Source organism: Lepisma saccharinum, chromosome 3 (genome assembly GCF_977018435.1).
Source record: "Lepisma saccharinum chromosome 3, izLepSacc3.1, whole genome shotgun sequence".
Lineage (NCBI taxonomy): Eukaryota > Metazoa > Arthropoda > Insecta > Zygentoma > Lepismatidae > Lepisma > Lepisma saccharinum.
Window position 1 is genome coordinate 28,497,137 of NC_139231.1, and position 20,320 is coordinate 28,517,456.

Genomic DNA, 20,320 nt, shown 5'->3' on the forward strand with positions numbered 1-20,320 from the left:
TGTTAAATTATTTTTGACACATAATACCCCACAAAATTTGATTATGTCGTTGCTTCTTACCGATCCTCTCTTATGCTTTCCCTCTTTTTACATTTCCCACATACTGTATTACGTTTTTCATTTATGGACAGCTGAAAAACGTAAAATCGGGGTTTCACTGTATATATTCTGAACTATTTTGAATACATAGAACTTTAAAGTAAGTACATCATCAGTGGGAATCAGTAATGAGTACATGGAACGTGGCAACACCGTAAGCATTGACTCGCAGCACGAGCCCGTAGTTTTCACGGTTCAATGGACATCGCTGTGTGCCGTGTTGCCACGTTCCAGGTTTACTCTGCTAAATAAAAATCTGTATAAAATCGGTTTTGCAATGTGAATTGACAACGATAATGCATTTTAAAAACAGATGAAAAGACCTTCAAAACAAGACAAATCTTGTATTTATAGGACTACTGAATACTAAGAAAAAATTGTTTCACAAAATTGAAGAAAACTAAATATCCTGGAGATTATGCAAATTTCACAAGCTATATTTATTTTGCACCAGTATTAAGAGTACAAAACATAATTTTATTAAATGACAGCCATTTTAATATTCTAATAATCTCATACGTGAACCTGTAATTATGTCACAATAAAACTCGGATAGATTGATATGGTATATCTGCAATAGAATACTCATGTATTAACATTTATTTATAAATATTGTAGATGCTTGTTTTACGCAGACTAAAACTTTAGAATGAGGGACTTGAAATGAATTAAAATACAACCAAGGTAGAAGTAACATGCTTAAGCAGCTATTTCCACATACACACTCAGTTTTAACTTGATACTTACTTGTCAATGCAGGCTGAAGTGCACGTTTCAATTGTTTCATAACCTTCCATTGAAAATCTTCCTCGTATGTTACAAATTCTGCAGTTCCATTGCCAGCCTTTGCAATTCCATGGACCAGCTCATGGGAAGCACTATTGCCAATGCCAAGGGCAAATACTCTTGACATGTGAACATTTTGACGAACAAATCGGATCACATCCTTAGTATTTGTTACCTAAAGAATGAGGAAAGATTTAGCTTTTTAGTATTATAACTAGTTACATATTTATGGTGAATAAAAGATTAAGATCTTCATATAAAAGCTGGGCACATTTTGAGATCAAAAGTGATACATAAACTGGCATTTCGTTGTTGAAATGGGGACTATAACCCTTAAATTGATTTTAAAAACTAGGCTTAGTACACAAAATAAACATTTCTTCTAATAGTACATTCATGTAGCTATCAGAGCATGAAGTTTACTCCTGTGTAATGGAGTCCATTTTTACTTCTCAAATGTTTACAGCAGAATTAATCAATTTTCCGTGATAACTCACAGGATAATTCTGACCAGGAAGTGCTGTGTTGATAAATAACTTCCAAATTTTGTGTTTAAGAGTTTATTTCACATTTTGTAGTTTGTTTCGCATCGTTTTGTGACAAAACATGGTAGGAAAATGCATCTCACACCTTTTACATTTACAAAAAATGTAAAATTCCTGCTTATTTTGCCAAAAATAAATGTTTTGACTTTTCCAGTCTTGTCAGGTATTTTCAAATGCATCTCAATCTGCTTCAGCAGCCAATCATGTTGAGTGGCCAACTCACAATCTTGCCACCAAATGTTCTGAATGAATTAATGAATTTTTGTTTTAAGTCCACTTTACGTTCACTTGGTTAACTGGGACTGGTTTAAAGTGGGATCCGAACTGCTGTCAATGCACCTCCACCTGGGACCGAACCTGGGATACCTTGATTACATGGCATCATTATTAGCACTATGACATCAGACAGAACCACCAAATGTTCTGGCATGAAGTCTCAATATTGACACGTATATTCCAGTATGCTTCTTCATCATTTTTATGGCATCACTCAACCTCATTGACATAATTAGTTCAAAGAGGCATAAAGTGATGCTAAGGAAATTATAATAATAGTAATAATAAAAACTTTCCAGGTTGGTTTAAATCATAAAATTTTAACTTAATTTAACATTGATTACGATATTAGGCAAGTCAGTTCTGAGCTTTCAAGAGCAAATATCAGTCTCCTCTTCAGGGTGATCTTGAAAGAATCTCATCATCATTTGCTGTTAGGAAAGCATCAAGAATGATTAACTTTCCGATAGTATAATTTTAAGTACACAACAGCTGTAGTCAGCGTAATCAGTCATAGTAAACACCAAATTTCTAAGTAGTATTTCTTTTTACCTATGACTATTTCAAAATATAATCCCTATTTGGTACATATTTTTTTAGACTTTTCCAGGTTTCTGACTACTCTTAGGAAATTCTGACTTTTTAGCTACAGATCAGTTTTCCTGATATTTCTACATTTTCCACATCAGTGGGAATCTTACTAACAGTAATGTACAGAACATCATTTTAAAAAACAAAGTAACAAAAATGATGATGCTTTAGCTAAATATAATTTTACTTTAACTTTTTTCAATGAAACTTCCTTGCATTGTTCTCATCCTGTTGTTTTTTATTGCCCAATTTGGTACGTTGCCAGCATTAATTGCTTGTTCCATTTGAAATGAATTAGTGATTTTTGGATAAGCTCTACTAATTATTTATTTCTCTTATTTTAAAATTCTTAAAAACATAAGTACCTGTCCATCAGTCAAAACAAAAACCTGTCGGATGTACCCTTCAATCGGTTTCCATGACAACACATCTTGTAAAGGTCTGAGAATCTCAGTACCTCCTAAATTTGCATCCAAAGCTGAAATAGACATAGTTATTTACTTACATATTTATCTATTAATTAACATGTCATTTCCTTTCACTGACCAATAATATTCTGTTAGAATGAACTGCCAAAACACGATATGGCCATATTGAAACTTAATTAGGGAGCTTTCAGACTGAAATGACACCACCACCACAAACCGCATACACTTGAAGATGAACTTTCTCCTCCAGTCTGTAACAAAGAATCCCCTGTGCATGTTCAACCAACAGGCGGAGGCAACAAAATGCATGGTATTGAGAAAAGGGGCTAGTATGAGCGACACACAAGCACCGAGCAACATGTGCAGATTGTCAAGTCGCTTAGGTACAAAAATGTTGCATTTAATTGTGAAGGTACATTTTCAAGTGTAGTGATGTGACGAAGCTGAAAATTTACCGATGCCTTCAGAAACACGAGTTCTTGAAGCACTTCTGAAAGTAACCTACTTCTTCTCTTATCGCAAATCTATCCAGCAACACTGAACACTCGTTCACTGAATACTGATGCAGTAGCCATGCCCAAGTATTTTATCAGCACTTGCTTCTGGTTTGGGTACAGAGAATGAGAGTTTGCAATAATTTTATCACAAAAACTTCATAGTTATGAAGATCCATAATCTAATTTTCAATAGATCTTACAAAATTAAAATATAAAATTTATTAGAAGATAAAACTCTAGTATTATCAGTACCGATTTAAATATCGGATTTTTGCCGATGCCGGTATGTCAATGTCTGCTGATTTTCATACATCAGTAATCAGCTTCGGCACATCCTTATTTAAGTGAAATAATATTGCTTGTCACTGTCATAGCCTTGAATTTTTTGATGATTTTGGGGTATCACCTTTATTAAATACGATTTTAATTTTCAATAGTAGCTAACAACTGGAACATAACTGTTCCAGTGTTATTTGACTACAACTTGATTATCTCCAAAAAAACTCTTAACCATTCATTCTTCTATTCTTTTTTTGTTTGTACAAATAATAAATGTATGGCATATTTTTTTTAAAACAAGTGTTCAAACAATTGGATTTTCTTTAAAAAAGTGTGCTTTTTTCAAACATGCAGGCTTGTACAAAAATGTTCAAAATTTCTATGACCGATATTAGGTAAAAAAAATATATATATAAAGTATTTATCTGCTAATACATGGAGGTAAGTAGCTGGCTGGGAGCAGATAGGATATTATTAGATTTACCTGGCTGATAGGTCATCGCTTTGATAGGAGGCCATGGACCAGTAGCATGGCAGAGCAGTTAAGTAGAAAACAAATTAAGCTTGCTCCTGTAGTTAGGTGAAATTCAATTTAATTAAGATGCAATGTTAAGTTAGTCTTTCAGCACTTATACTTGAAGTTCCTGATACATGATACAGCTCACATGTATACTTTCACTTTTGATTATTTGATGGGCATGCATTGAAAAACAAACGTATGAAGATTTGCATTATAAACTAATTACAATTTAATTACTGTTAATCACGGTTTAACACGTTGTTCCTGTAATATACAGTGGAACCATGGTTCTACATTTATTTTCTTGCATTACATATTCAATCTTGATGTTCCCAATAAAGCAAAATGCCAAAAACAATTTCCATAGTTATATTTTAAGTTTTTCACCTTAGTGCCCTGAAAAACATAAAATCAAGGTTCCACTGTACTAAATTGGTACTATAAAGTTACTGTTAATCATTTTTGAGATTTTGAGTTTAGTTTCTTTATTTGAGTATCTCATCATAATTGAATACCCTTCTTGGTGGGTTCATAGTTTGTCTCTTTAAGTCTCATTGCTCTACTGACAAAAATAGCGAGGACTAAAATCTGTCACTTCAATCTGAAAGCTCCCTAGTGCGATTCCAATGACCTGAACTTACTTTCCTTACTCCATTCTGACAGACAAGAAAAACTTGAGTAATTAGTAACTGTGATAACTTTGGAAAATTACCACAGGAAATTTTATTTTTGAATCTAACAAAATAAAAAGTTCATATTCAATACTTACTATAAGCATAGGATAAGCATGTTCTCAATACTGTATCATTGTATTTCTGACTCCCATCCATAAACAATGCACAGTGAGATCTTCCAAATCCAACAATATTTATGTAACAATCCACAGGTAAAGAATGCAGGAACAACTAAACATGAAGTAACAAATAAAATATCAATAAGGGATGATCCTGTATAAAATTTTTGATATGGTAAGGTATTGATATAAAAGTTACAGGTATTGATAAACGATCTCGTCTAAAATTACCAATGTTCCACGTTAAACCTAAATGATTCATTCACTTCCCAAATTATAGTGTCACTAGATGACTGAAACAGAATTTGCTTTGAAAAATAAATTGTCTACTTAGATATTTACATTACAAAACAAGGGTTTTTGGATTACTTCTTTACATTAAAAAAAAATAATAACAAAATGGTATAATTTTGCAATCAAAGCATGTGTCCATATTCATATTCTGCTGCAATATGGAGGAAAGCCTCCATACGTCAACTTCATTATTTTTGCAAAGAATGCCAATTATATTCGTAGTGGTGCACATGGAAAATAACATATCATGACGTGATATCTTTTCTCCTAATTAATACAAAAATACACACATGCTCAAATTCTAGTCTTCATTTATTTTAGCAAGAAACACTCCAATTTCACAATTTTTTGACCACCAGCCTGATGAATTCTGGGAAGCGCAGGCACCTCAGACTTCTGTTTGTATGTTGTATGGGGATTGTGATTGTACTATCTTTGCATCACCTGGTAGACGAGCAAATTAAGGTTTGCAAGGAAATGACCTTAAAAAGCTTCATATGATATATGGAGAAGTTTGTGAAGCATCACCAATTATACTATGACACTATAGTGTTTATAGTTATACATAACAAATAAAAAAAAGTTACCGTAAGAGCATCCTTTGCTCTGTTAATACTTTCTCCGTGCATGGATCCTGAACGATCTATTACAAAAATAAGTTCCACCTTCTGATCTTTAAGTTGAAATCTTGGCACAATGGTTAACATAGCTGCTGCCGATGACTCCTCATCACAACTAGTCTGCAAAGGAACAATACATCAATCAAGTTTTATTTTGTTACCTTCAAAAATAGTATTTAACAGAACCATCACGCCATGCATACTTACCATTGGTATGTGATCATTCTCATGATAAAGGTGATTGATTGATTTAGTTTATTTTACTTCGCATTTTGTACCCCTTGGCTAATTTGCGAAGATGGGGATGAGTGATGAAATGATGAAATTGATGAATGGACATTCACAAACAATCAAGCCCGAGCGAGATTTGAACCCGAGACCCTTGGCGTCACAGCACGATGTGCTAAGAACTCGGAAAACAGGGTTCAGCGTGATAAAGGTAAAGGTGAGAGAGAGATTACCTCTTGTACAAGGTCATTACTCTTGTAAAAGAGCCAGACCCTGTGGCAGAGTTGTTAGCACATCGCGCTGCGACGCCAAGGGTCTCGGGTTCAAAACCTGCTCGGGCTTGTTTGTTTGTGAATGTCCATTCATCAATTTCATCATTTCATCACTCATCCCCATCTTCGCAAATTAGCCAAGAGGTACAAAACGCGAAGTAAAATAAACTAAATCAATCAATGAATCAATCTTGTACAAGACACTTCACATGCAGGGTGAAATAAATTAAACTACCTAGTCTGGCCATAAATACTGTTACAAACTTTGGGCTTGGACTGTACATCCGGTAGTTAGGCTCATGAACCATGCTTGTGCTGAAGTTCACCCCTGACCGTTGTGTGTTCAGCTGTGAAAGAGCAAGTGTGTATCTTCTTGTGCTTAGCATGGAATGGGGCGAATATGAAAACAGAGTAGCCATAATTGCTCTGCATATAGTTGGGAAGTCACTCACTGAGATTTTCCAGCTCCTAAAAATCCCGAATATCAGCAAAAGGTTTGTGTATCAGACAATCCAGAGATTCACTGATACTGGTAGCATGAAAGATCACCCAAGAGCTGGTCGACTTCACACCGTATGAACAGCTGCGGCTGTTAAAGCAGTGATGCCTCGCATCCGCCGAAATCCCATTTGGAAGCAAGTGATAATGGCACAGGAGCTGAACATTTCACAACAATCAATGTTCAGGGTACTTAATGAAGACCTTGGAATTGGAGCTTACCCGTGGAGTACTGGAAATTTTCTGACGACACAAGTGAATAAGCAGAGGGAACTGAAATCAAGACAGCTCCTGCAGCGGTACGTTGCCAATGGGCATTGCAGGATTCTCTTCACTCATAAGAAATTGTTCACCACTGAATAAAGTTTTAACCGCCAAAATGGAAGGGTGTATGCTTCAAACTCTCGAGAAGTTTGTGAGAGAGTTCCCAAATATCAGAGATGCCACAAGCCCTCCTCAGTCATGGTTTGGTGGGGAATGAGATGAGAGTTTCACAAGGCCTCATTTTTGAGAAAAGGGCTTAAAAGCCGTGCGTGCGACAAAGTGTATGTGGAAAGTGTCCTGGACCCTCTCGTGACACTGTTGAACCACACAATGTTTCACAATGAATCCTGGATGTTCAAGAAATATTCTGCCCCAGCTCATAAGGCAAGGATGAGATGACTGTGGCTGGAGTCCAGTGTACTCGATTTCATCTTCACTTTTGATGGCCATCTGATAGCCATGATCTCAGTACGACTACAAACTGTGCCCAGAGCTAGGGGGGACTGTCTGCAAGAATAGGCACCCTATAATTGAAAGTTAAAAGCCCTCCTTGATAGCAGCAAGGACGGACTTTCCCATCAAGACCATCCGTGCTGCAATAGATGCCTGGCCAGGGAGACTTTGAGCCTGTGTGAGGGTGAAAAGTGGACATTTTGAAAACTGATTGCTGCTATTTGTGTGTAATATATGTAAGTGTAACATACTAAGAGAACATTTAAAAATCTGAAACCACATTAAATTTATTCACAAAATAGTGTGTAACAGTATTTATGGCTAGACTAGGTATATAATGAAATGAATACTATAACTGACTTTCTAATTTTATAATAAAATGAACTGGTAATGAGGTCCAGTTATAAACTAGATAAAGGAAGCAAACAAAAATCAGGTTTATCAAAGCATTTATTTCAATACAAAAAACGGAGACTTAAAGAAACACAAATTTATAAAAAGTGCAAGAGGACAAATTGAACTCAAATGTAAGAGAGTCATTTGCAATCTTAAAAACATCTGAAAACTTAAATGAACATGCAGGACCATTGGTGTAAATTATGCCTTATCTGAACTGGAAATGTTTCAGTTCATCTCACATAAGAGACCATATGCAAGGTAACAACAATTTTTCTAACAATAAGTGTCACAATGAAACTACTGAAAAGCAGTTAAAGTGACAAATTTCACGCTTCTGTCATCTATGCCTCCTGTTTCACAACTTGCTTGTGGATATGGACTTCACACAATTTTAAGGCATCCTTCTGTCCTAGTGCCACATGTGAAATACTGGTATTCATGTTATTTCACTAAAACTACTGTCAATATTGCATTCCTGTTTTCCTTTTTCATTTATGTATATACATGAAGGTATGGTATACTTGAATTACAATGCAAAACTTGTATTGTAGATTTGTCAAAGAGCCTGTTTAAACCTTAAACTATGGCTTGATCCATAATGTAACCACAGGTATTTCTGTTAACTACGGCTTGTTCCATAATGGAACAAGGACCTTTCTCTCGTAGTATGCGACTTTTATGACATACTGTAACTCCGATAATGACCGGAGATACATTATTGAGTTCTGCATAATTAGTAGGAGCATGCATATTTCATTCTTGATGAAATAAAGGAATGTGAAATAACACATTGTAATCATAATTTTTATGTTTTTGAAAAGTGTGAGGTGCATTTTGCTACCATGTCTTATCATGAAACGATGCACAAAATGTGAAATAAACTCTTAAATATGAAATTTAGTGTTTATTTACCATCACGACACCTTCTGAGGTCAAAATTATCCTGTGAGTTATGCAATTTACAGAAAATTGCTTATATCTGCTCTAAATATTTGAGAAGCAAAAATGGACTCCTTTACACAGAAATAAACTTAATCCTCTGATAACTATAAAAATGTGCTATTAGAAGTGAAATATTAATTTTGTGTAATAAATATGATTTTTAAATCAAATTTAGGTTTTTATTCACCATTTTAACACCGGAATGCCAATTTATATACTGCTTTTGGTCCCAAGATATGTCCAGTTTTTGAACTAAAATCTTTATATTTTTTCGCCATAAATATGTGGCTCTAGTAATTAGCAATTAGTAAAGTTTAATTTCATTCTTGCTATATTTGGAGGGGAGGAGGGAGTGCTGTCCTGAAAATTACGTGCAATTTTTTGGTCTCATTTTTATTGATTTTGACATGGCTATTTTCTCAATTCTGGTGTTTGGAAACACAATTATACCAAGGAAAATGCACTGAAAGAATATTTTTTTCATTTCACACAACAGTGCCAATGGACTGGGATGGGGTAGATTGTGCCTGCATGAAGGACGTAAAATGAATTTCAAATTTTGTAAAAAAAATAGTTTTTTCTTTCTTCTTCTTCCAACCGATTACAGAAAATTTATTTTTTACCACAGGCTTATAGCCCAATGTGTACTGAACAAAAATAAGTATAATTTGTAACTCTAGCATTCTTAGTTCCAGAGATATAAAATTTTATTTAATTCCTGAAGTTTAATTTCTTGCTTAAAACACGTCTGCAGTTCACGGGTTCACCAGCAAACATGCTCTGTTGTTTAAGGGCTAAAAGAACCGATTTGAATATTAAAGTGTGTGTAGATAAGTACAAAAAAGTTTCAGAACTATTTGCCACAGAAAGATGAAGTTATTTAATTTAGAATGGAAGCCTTGAGTTTTCAACGGAAACCTCCTACTTGCAACAAGTGCAGTTAGGAAGAGGAGAACAAATTGTGGAATTTTACACATGCCCTGTGGCCCTTATAATAAACCAAAGTGAGTAAAAAAAATATAGCATGAACCACTACTAAGTACCTACAACTGTGCAAAGTCTAGTTGAAAATCGTTCAAGCATTGAGTGACAAATAATAATAGTTTAATAGGCTTACGTATCTACAAAATTACTGTGAATATCTAGACAACAATGAAAGCAAACCACATGAAGATTCATGTGAATGCTCTAGAAGGAATTCTAGGCATATGTAATTTTTCCGATTTTGGATTATTATACCGGTTTTTCAAAAGGAGAGGAAATTTCGAAAACATCTTTGCTGGTGTCGGCCAAAGATTCAGCTGAGCTTTAAGCATAGAATGCATGCTAACAGAGGATATGTGGACAAAGATATGACAAGAAATTGATTACTGTGTGGATATCTGCCAGTTACATTTTGCTATATCAAACATTGTTACATGAAATCAAAGTTGGAGAAATTAAAAATGATATACATATGAAAGTTATATGATGTGTGATTCTCATACAATAAATCAAAGAAAGTATTACTTGACTTTAAATTAATCCTGTATTATGCCTAGGAACAGCAATACAAGGTTGACATGAACCAATTATGTTATTAGACATACAGGAGCATCAGATCAAAGTCACAAGCGATAAGACCACAAACTCTATGAACTGGAATAGGTACTTCCCCTCCAGTCTATAGAAAAGCATTCACTATACACGTACATATGCGACCAACAAACAAAAATCATACAATGCACACTGTTCATAAAAAGGCCCAATCCAAGTGACATATGGAGCTTGTCATTCCACTCTGGTACAAAGGGATGCATTTATTTCTGAAGGTTTATTTCAAAGTGACATTATTTCTGAAGGTTTATTTCAAAGTGACATATGTCGCTTGTCATTTCGGTCTGGAAACTCCCTAAGACTTACCTCAAGGCACACACGGGGTGAATGGGGATCCTCTGTGTGGATAAGAACTACAAAATCTTTGTTCATATGAGTAGTTTCTCCTGCAAGTGATGCTTTGCCTCCATACATTTTGCGAGTCTAGAAAAAGAAAAAAACGTAACATTATGATAATACACAGCAAATTTTTACTGATAAGAAAAGGAAAATAAAACAAATTTACATTAAGTAATTGTACAAATAACTATTTTTCTTCACTAAATTGTTGAAAAGTTAGCAAATAAAATAATGCTAAAAATTAAGGATGGTTGATATGAGTACATTAGTGCATTGAAAAAAATTTAGGAATGAGCCATGTATCAGTATTGGTTGATATCAATTGCATCAGTATCAGAAAGTATTGATTAGAATTTATTTACTGATATGAGCCAATACTTTCCTAGCTTTTACAGAGTCCACAAAACTGCTGTGCATCTCTTTCAAACTTTAATTATCCAGGAAATTATGTGAAATTCAGTTTCCATTTATTATGCACCAGTAAAGAGCTGGGGTGGTCCAGTCGATAGTGTGTCTGACTGCTACATAGGAGACCAGAGTTTGATTCCCGGTGTGGAGCATGTAAGGTCGGAATTTTTCCAGCCTTGTCCCTGCATAAAAATTACTCTGGGTCTCACCTGGCCTCAAATCAATGGATACAGTCGGGCAGCCCTGGGGGATAAAGGCAGCCCGAGTATGGTGCTGATCACATCAACTCCAAAATGACCGAGATAAAGAATATGTACAACCCCCCCCCCATCCCCTAAATGTGCCTTCATGGCATGGTGCTATATGTATGGGGAACATTACCTTTATGTACCAGTATTGTCTGAAAAACTAAATTTTGTGATTACAGTTCCTCTAAGGTGCTGTCATTGAATGTTTAACTGTAAGCGAGCTGAGGGAGCGTAGATGATGCAATCAGCTGTTTACCATGTAATTCTCCTTATGCATTGTCAAAATGTATGGCATTATTCAACACATCATCGTTGTCTTCAGTCAGTGCCAAGTGTTTGTATCAGCATGAAGGGGAAAACCATAAACGCAAAAGGAGAAACATAACACTTAGCGTTGTTGAAGTTTTGACAACGGATTAAAGTTTGACTTATGTGTATTTGGAATACACTACAAGATTTGCATAAACATTTTTTATTCTTGATAATTCACGCTTACAGCTTCGAAACGTGATGCATTAAAATACACGGAACACAAAACGTCATCATCTCCCGACGAAAAGTGGAGTTACGACAAAACAGTATTCAGTCAGTGACATGGCAACACAGATGCTTTGGGCACAAGGAAAGGGGAAGCAAGAGGAGAAAACAAATAACTATCTCCTTATTTCTCAAGTCTGCCATGATTTTAGGAACATGTAATCTAACTTGTCACTAAAAACATAGGGTTTTCTCAGTAAATGCAGGTAAGAAGTGCCTAAGGACAGTGGGGAGCATAAATACTACCAGGCAGACTGTCAATCAGTATTCTTCACTTTTCTCATATATCCTGTCTATTTTTAAGGAATGGAATTGTACTGATGCAAGTGCAGAGAGGTTGTCATTTGTATTGTTGGAATTTTGTTTCCACTCTCGAACCTCACACTGCATCAAAGTGAATGAATGTGAAGATTGACAATTTTTAAGGCAATACTTATGCAACCTACATTAAGTATAATATCATACAAAATCTTAATAAAACCATTCTGACTTGTGCAATTACTTACTTCATTGAAATTCTTGTGCTGGATAAATTGGAATTGAAATGTACTTTAAAATATCTGTACAGAAAACAAGGTTTTAAAATGCAACAAAATGAGTTACTTGAAACTTTCATGGTTTACCTGACTTTTGAAACATTCCATATGAATCCTCTACTCGTACGTACATGTTGCTTACATTGTAGTTTATGCCTGTTACAAGAATTTAAACATGTATTTTGATGACATAACTGTTACTGTTACTGTAACTATATATAAGGGAGTGCATGTTCCCACAAAACATTACATCAAAAAATATGTTTAAATGCTTGTAACAACCATGAACTACAAGAGAATCAGACCACATGAACTACTTACATTTTCATCCTTTTCTACTGAAGTCACAATCTCATGAGTTGGAGACAAAATCTTTGTTATTCTTGACTTCATTTCAAACGTTACATCAATCTTCAAAGGAGCTGTTGAAAAACTTTAAAGGAAATTTTTTTAAAAATATGTAGCTCTAAACACCACCTAAATTACAAATTATGAACTTATTCCATGACACAGTTAACAAATTAGTGGAACTATGTTAATTTTATGCCACAAATATTTATTAGTAAATAGAGCAGTATATAAATTCAAAGTTTGCTGGTATAAAAATAAATAGAAGAATCATGAAAAATTCCACAATATTGCCCTACAAAATAGGTAAAACAAATTCCAACCTTTTCTATGTTGTTTCAAATAAAATACCAGACCATTCCTTAGCATTTTAACTTCTTTAACATACTTTACGATGATTAATTTTTTAGGGATGGGACAGATAAATTGGTTCTACATTGGTATCAGCTTATATAGGCATATTGGTATATTGGGAAAATTACTGTTAATCTTACCACACTGATATATCTATAAATAGCCTGTAATTGGGTGAAAATTTTGTAGTGACTGAACCACTCTGGAATATGTAAAAAAATAAAAAAATCTGTTTTCATAGCATGTGTAAAATAATTATTTAATATTCCCTGACTATCGATATTTCTAATATCCTCACAACATTTCTTGCCCTTTCCATAACTTTAATAGTCTTAGGTTGATTCCCATGATTTTTCAAGACTTCTAGGATTATCTAGGTCAGTGGAACCCTGTACCAAAGCCCAAAACTGTTCCAATTATAAGCCTCTTGCGAATGGCATCAAAGAAAAAGAGTAAGTAGAATATATGTAAATATATTTGGAAAACTTAGAAGTTAGCAGCATCGTCTTAATATTATACCCCCTTAACTGAGGAATAATCCCACTTTTATTATTATACACACAACTATACCTATAAAATATTTAATTAAACATAAGGTATGCCCAAATGAAAAGGAGACTATGGTTATACGAGGGTGAATCAAATATGAACGAGCCTTGATTGGCTAAGCGTCGGAATGGGTAGCAGGGTGTGATTGGGCATGTGCGGCCAGTTGGTTGGGCTGTCGTGAGTCAAGAACCAGAACAGCCAGCGTGTTGCTTGCTTCGTTTAGTAGCTCTCACGATGAGTGAGCAGTGTGTGCCAGTGTCTGTTGCGCAACGCATAATCATCAAGTTCCTCACCCAGGAAAACGTCAAACCGGCCGAAATTTACCGGAGACTGCAGGCCCAGTTTGGGAATGGTACCCTCTCGTGGGCAAGAGTGAAGGTGTGGTGTAAGGAATTCCAGCAAGGCCGTGAACGTGTTGCAAATGAAGTGCACCCCTGTCGTCCTCGCACCAGTGTGACGAATGACAACATGGCTCGTGTTCGTGAGCTTGTTGAACAGGATCGCCAAGTCACTGTGAAGCAAATTGTGGCAGAACTTGGTGTGAGCTATGGAAGTGTCCAATCAATCATCACAAAGCACTTGGGCTTCCGCAAAATCACAGCTCGGTGGGTTCCCAAGCTGCTGAATGTTGCTCAAAAAGATGACCAAGTTCGCATTGCTCGCCAGCTTCACACTTGTTTTGACGTGGAAGGGGAAGCATTTTTGCATCACATCATTACCTGTGACGAGACATGGGTGCATCATTACACCCCAGCATCCAAGCATGCCAGCATGGAGTGGAGGAGGAAAGGCGAAGGAAACCCCGTGAAGGCCAAAGTTCGGTTGTCTGTGGGGAAGGTGTTGGCCACGGTGTTTTGGGACTGAAGGGGGATCCTACTGGTGGATTTCTTACACGAACGTCGGACCATCAACGCACCCTACTACTGTGGCCTCCTGGATCAAGTTAAGGTGCAGTATCGACGCAAACGACGAGGCTGTCCCATCCGCCAGGTCTTGTTCCTCCATGACAACGCCAGACCCCATACAGCAGGTGCTACGTGGCAGAAACTGGTGGAAATGCACTGCGAACCGCTTCTGCATCCACCGTACAGCCCAGACCTTTCACCATGTGATTTTTACCTGTTCGGACCCTTCAAAGAAGCACTTGGGGGTGAGCGATTTGCGACCAATGATCAGGTGGAAACCTTTGTGCGCAACTGGTTGGCTACCCGCCCAGCTTCATTCTACGAGAACGGCATCAAGAACCTACCACAACGTTGGGAAAAATGTATCACTAAGGGTGGAGACTATGTAGAAAAATAGGATGTGGCAATGTCTCTGTTTCCTTCAATAAATTTTGTTTTTCCGCACAAGGCTCTTTCATATTTGATTCACCCTCGTATCTAAAGAATATTATATTACAGAATATTTGCATTACATATGTGAATTACAGTTAATGTGTAACATGATACCTACACATAATTGCCATTGATATTGATGCACTGATCCCAGCACGTAGGGAGTGGATGGCTTGAGTGTAGAAATGCCTGGGTTGCTTACGGATCCAGTTTTTAACAGTGTTGTGCACTTCCTTGTCACAGGTGAACCGTTGACCTTTCAGTAATTGTTTTAAGGGGCAGAAGATATAGGAGTCACATGGGGAAATATCAGGGCTGCAACGAGGATGTGTGAAGACTTCTCATTGAAATGTTCTCAGCAGGTCGAGGGTCTTCTTGGCCACATGTGGCCTAGCGTTGTCCTGGAGCAGCACTATCCCCTCCGAGAGCTTACCTCTGCGCTTGTTTTTGGTGGGCTGTTTAAACATCAACAACGTGTTGCAGTACCGTTCAGAGTTCACTGTTTCACCCCGTTGCAGCCAGTCGATGAGTAGAGGTCCTTCATCCTGCGATAAATTTGTGAAGCATTATCGCCTTCTGTGTGAAGAAATTGGATTACAGCTTTCTGCGCTGATCTGGAGGAATCTATAATGTACCCGTCAACGCAAAACAACTCTCGCCAACTGAGGAAATAGCAGGCAAAGCTGTTCGCTACACCTGCAAACTGGGACAAACACCGTGCCATCTATCGGCAAACATATTTACCTTCTTCGATTAGATACAACGCCGCTACAGCAAAGGTCTCCTTTTCATTTGGGCATACCTTATACCATGTTATTTATAAAATTTCTTCAACCAATGGAATATGCAATAATGCTAAAAATTATTCACAAATTGCCTAACGTACTCTAAAGAATTTTAATAGATGAACATGCCACACAAGATCAACACAAATACTAACCCAACATATGATATATTTGCAATATCCTGCGAGTTGTTACTAACATCGGCTGCAGGACGATACCTTGGAGCTATAGTTGTTGGAATGTAGAAACGAACTGCTGATTCCTCAGGTGGTAGCTCAGAGTAGTATGCTAATGTTATTACGGCTTCTTTTCCTGGAGGTATGTTGCCTACACGAGCCTTAAATAATAATAAAATAATATGCATGTAGTATAACCTAGATCCTTTATACATGTAACTTCATGTTACCTATCTACGTATTTTCCTTCAATATTTTTTTCCTATTATGTGAACATACGAGTATGTATTTCTTACCTTGTATTTTGTATCTTATATCTTACTAACCTGTAATATGTTGCACCGCACTGTACGCTGTATGCCAAAAGTAGTTGTGAATGTTGGCTAGTTAAGTACACATTGATGTTAACGTGTCAGTAATTCATTAACTAACCTCACTGTAGTATCACCAAATGAAATTATACCGGAAAACCAGAACATCACGATATCAAAATAAACTTATGGATGTATTTGTGTGAGCACACACACATACAAAATGTTAATGTTCAGTTAATTAATTAACTAATCTCACTGGTCATAGCTAGCAGTGCCTATTGGAATATATATATATATATCCTCATTACACATTACTATTTTACTATTCATTTACTATGCTTGCATACACAGTTCTGTATTGTATACATCATGTTTACAAATCACATTTTGTAATTACAATAACACATGCATTAAATGCAAAACACAAAACAAAATATAAACCAAAATTGTACCACAGAACCGGAACAATCAAGGGATCAAACATAATTGCTGGTATGTATGTAAAAACAATTTCTTTTTTTACTTTCTTTGGAAATGAAGGGCTCGGGTGTAAAACATGGCAAGTGACATTTTGGTCATTTTGAAGTTACAAAGTGCATCGTGTAGTCCAACGTAAATGGAGTCAAATCGTACTCAAAGTGTTTCATTTCGTCAACAGATGAGAGAACTAGACATGTTGAAAGTTATGGTATCTACCAGTTGTTTCATGTAAAGTATGGTAAGTAGCAAAGATGGCGGCGAAACAGCTGTTACTGAATTGCAACGTGTCTCAGAAAGTTTGAGAGTATTGAGGCAACAGCAAAGAATGAGTTAGAAAGTGTATATGATTCCTACAATGACCCGGAATATGTACCACTTACTAAGAATGAGGAGAATGAAGAGGTTGCCAATCAAAAATGCAACTAAAACTGTGCATAGCCACGTACATTCTATTTCATGTAAAACATGGTATCTACTGACTGTAGATACCATTGTTTATATCCAGCAGTGCTCATAATGGCAGTTTCGAATTAAATTTTACTCTCGTACCTGGATGTGAACTGCAATCTAGAAGCACATACTTTTCTTTACTAGATATTAGGGATGGGCCGATATGAAAATTTGGCCGATACCGATAAATTACCGATATAAAATTTACCGATACCGATATTCTACCGATCCGATATAAAATTAGAAATAGTCCTTGAAGAACCTGAAAGGTTCACTGACCTCTTTAATAAATGTGTGTTTCAAGGTGACTGCAGTGCAAGAGAAATTGCATATTTAGACATTTACTTATTTAGAAAGTAGGGCATGTATATTATCCATAAAAATTACAACAAAATGGCAGAATTTTGCACTAAATTATCAGAAAATAATCGATATATCGGATCGGTAAAATAATCGGTAATTTTACCGATAAACCGATACATCGATATGCCTATATCGGCCGATACCGATAGAGTACCGATTAATCAGTCCCATCCCTACTTGATATAAATAACTGTAGTCACAAAGAAATTTGTTTGATTTTTAATTGGGTATGCACATTTAAGGATCCTTTAAGATACCATGCCTTACAAGCATACCATGCTTTACAAGCAATGTCAAAAATGTATTACAATTAAGGAATATGTAATTTGATCTGAATCATATCAATTATTTGGAACAGCTTAGTTTTTTTATACAATATTTCTTTCATAAATCTGTAATGTGCCTTTTAAAAGTTATAATATATTTATGGTGGACCTAATAACCTATTTGTAATTTAATTCACTTTCGTATTTATGATATGTGTGTGTGACTTTGATGATTGATTGATTGAGTCTTTTATGTCCACTTTATACACAGTACGGCTAATCGAGACTGGACCTACAGCCTAAAGTGGGATCCGAACCACTATGTGCCTCCACCTGGTATCGAACCCGGGACCGTTGGTTACAAGATAATGACGCTACCACTGCGCCATCGGGGAGGCCCGACATAAATGAAAGGAAATTATTTTATTGTTGATATTGCAAATATGTCTTCTTCTTGGTTCGAAATTATAAGTATTTTAATCCATCAGAGCTAAATATTAGTGGAAACTCTTAAAAACTTAAGCCCTGTGTACATTTGAAATCATTCTTTACAAACATGTCAAGTAAAAGAAAAATACAACAAAACGTTACAAGGTCATAATTGTGTCTCCATTGATTTGCTTTATTTTACTTCGCGTCTTGCGTCACTTTTAGCTTATTTGTGAAGATGGAGATGAGTGATGATATGATGAAATTGATGAATAAGCACTCAAAGACATCCATACCAAGGCCGGGATTCAAACCCGGGACTCCTGGCATCGTAGCATGATTTCATAACCACTCCACTACGGGGATCAGTAATTGTTATCTTGAACATAGAGATTTAAACTAGGGATGGCCTTTTCGAAAAAAAAAACATCATCATGGTGGTTGCGGTAAACGCGGTTTAAAATTACTTACGTGAAATTTAGAAGATTTCGTACTTCCGCGTTGCACAATTTAATAGTTCAATCCTATTAATTTCGAAGATCCACTGTCTTCATTCACAAAAGGGTACGGCGTTTGAAGCGGAGATGGTATCGCGTCACTACATTGTTTGTTCCCGGGCGGCGGTGGTTGCGATTTTTCCCGTTCGGCAGCACTGGCGCGCGCATCTTGGTTTGCGTCGTCTGCTTCCTGTTGTCCGGTGGCGTTGTCAGTTGGGGGTTGGGGGGCTGGGCCGTGTTGCCCGGTAATGTGCCGTTCCTGTTCCCCACATGGCTGGAGGGGGGTCGAGTATGTGCATAGCATCTTTTCTTTTTCAGGTCGGGGATCTTTCTGAGGACAGGGTGCCAAGTTGGGTGCGCTTGTCCATTGTCTAGGTTTAGTGCTGGTTTCTGCTGGATGATGGCATGGGTTTCTTTGATGGTGTTTTCTATGACAGAGCCGGTTGGGTGAAGTATGGATACGGAGGAGATGGTGTGGTTAGTGGAGTGGAGGTGTTGGGAGAGGCCTGATTTAGGTGTGTCGTTTTTGGCATCTTTTACATGCTCGTTAATCCGTTCTTGGACGGTGCGGATGGTTCTGCCAATGTAGGTGTTGTGGCATTGGCATGTGGTCTTGTAGACACCGGGGGATGCAAGTTTGGGTAGGTAGTATCACTACCCAACTTCAAGAGATACTACCTACCCAAACTTGCATCCCCCGGTGTCTACAAGACCACATGCCAATGCCACAACACCTACATTGGCAGAACCATCCGCACCGTCCAAGAACGGATTAACGAGCATGTAAAAGATGCCAAAAACGACACACCTAAATCAGGCCTCTCCCAACACCTCCACTCCACTAACCACACCATCTCCTCCGTATCCATACTTCACCCAACCGGCTCTGTCATAGAAAACACCATCAAAGAAACCCATGCCATCATCCAGCAGAAACCAGCACTAAACCTAGACAATGGACAAGCGCACCCAACTTGGCACCCTGTCCTCAGAAAGATCCCCGACCTGAAAAAGAAAAGATGCTATGCACATACTCGACCCCCCTCCAGCCATGTGGGGAACAGGAACGGCACATTACCGGGCAACACGGCCCAGCCCCCCAACCCCCAACTGACAACGCCACCGGACAACAGGAAGCAGACGACGCAAACCAAGATGCGCGCGCCAGTGCTGCCGAACGGGAAAAATCGCAACCACCGCCGCCCGGGAACAAACAATGTAGTGACGCGATACCATCTCCGCTTCAAACGCCGTACCCTTTTGTGAATGAAGACAGTGGATCTTCGAAATTAATAGGATTGAACTATTAAATTGTGCAACGCGGAAGTACGAAATCTTCTAAATTTCACGTAAGTAAAACATCATCATTTTTCGTTTTTTTGTTTATCAAAAAAAATCGTTTTTCGCTTTCTCGTTTTTCAAAAAATAAATTAAAAAAAAATCACTTAGTTTTTCAAAAAAAAATTGTACTTTCTCTTTTCATTTTTGAAAAAATGATTTTTAGATTTTCAATTTTTTTTTAAA

General features: G+C 36.9%; 2 protein-coding genes across 2 annotated transcripts in view; both read right to left on the reverse strand.

Annotated features, from left to right (window-relative positions):
* The window catches only part of LOC145984949 (uncharacterized), a 60,075-nt gene extending 47,199 nt beyond the window's left edge, over positions 1-12,876 (reverse strand). Inside the window, exons 1-6 of the mRNA XM_083118379.1 lie at positions 12,770-12,876; positions 10,687-10,803; positions 5,696-5,848; positions 4,791-4,926; positions 2,663-2,775; positions 847-1,060 (exon numbers count right to left, since the gene is read on the reverse strand). Of these exons, the coding sequence (XP_082974505.1) occupies positions 847-1,060; positions 2,663-2,775; positions 4,791-4,926; positions 5,696-5,848; positions 10,687-10,803; positions 12,770-12,841 (805 nt within the window). The 5' untranslated portion in view covers positions 12,842-12,876. The remainder of the gene's footprint in view (positions 1-846; positions 1,061-2,662; positions 2,776-4,790; positions 4,927-5,695; positions 5,849-10,686; positions 10,804-12,769) is intronic.
* Positions 12,877-15,377: 2,501 nt separating this feature from the next.
* The window catches only part of LOC145985502 (von Willebrand factor A domain-containing protein 5A-like), a 28,284-nt gene continuing 23,341 nt past the window's right edge, over positions 15,378-20,320 (reverse strand). The window contains exons 3-4 of the mRNA XM_083119570.1: positions 15,973-16,158; positions 15,378-15,581 (exon numbers count right to left, since the gene is read on the reverse strand). Of these exons, the coding sequence (XP_082975696.1) occupies positions 15,378-15,581; positions 15,973-16,158 (390 nt within the window). The remainder of the gene's footprint in view (positions 15,582-15,972; positions 16,159-20,320) is intronic.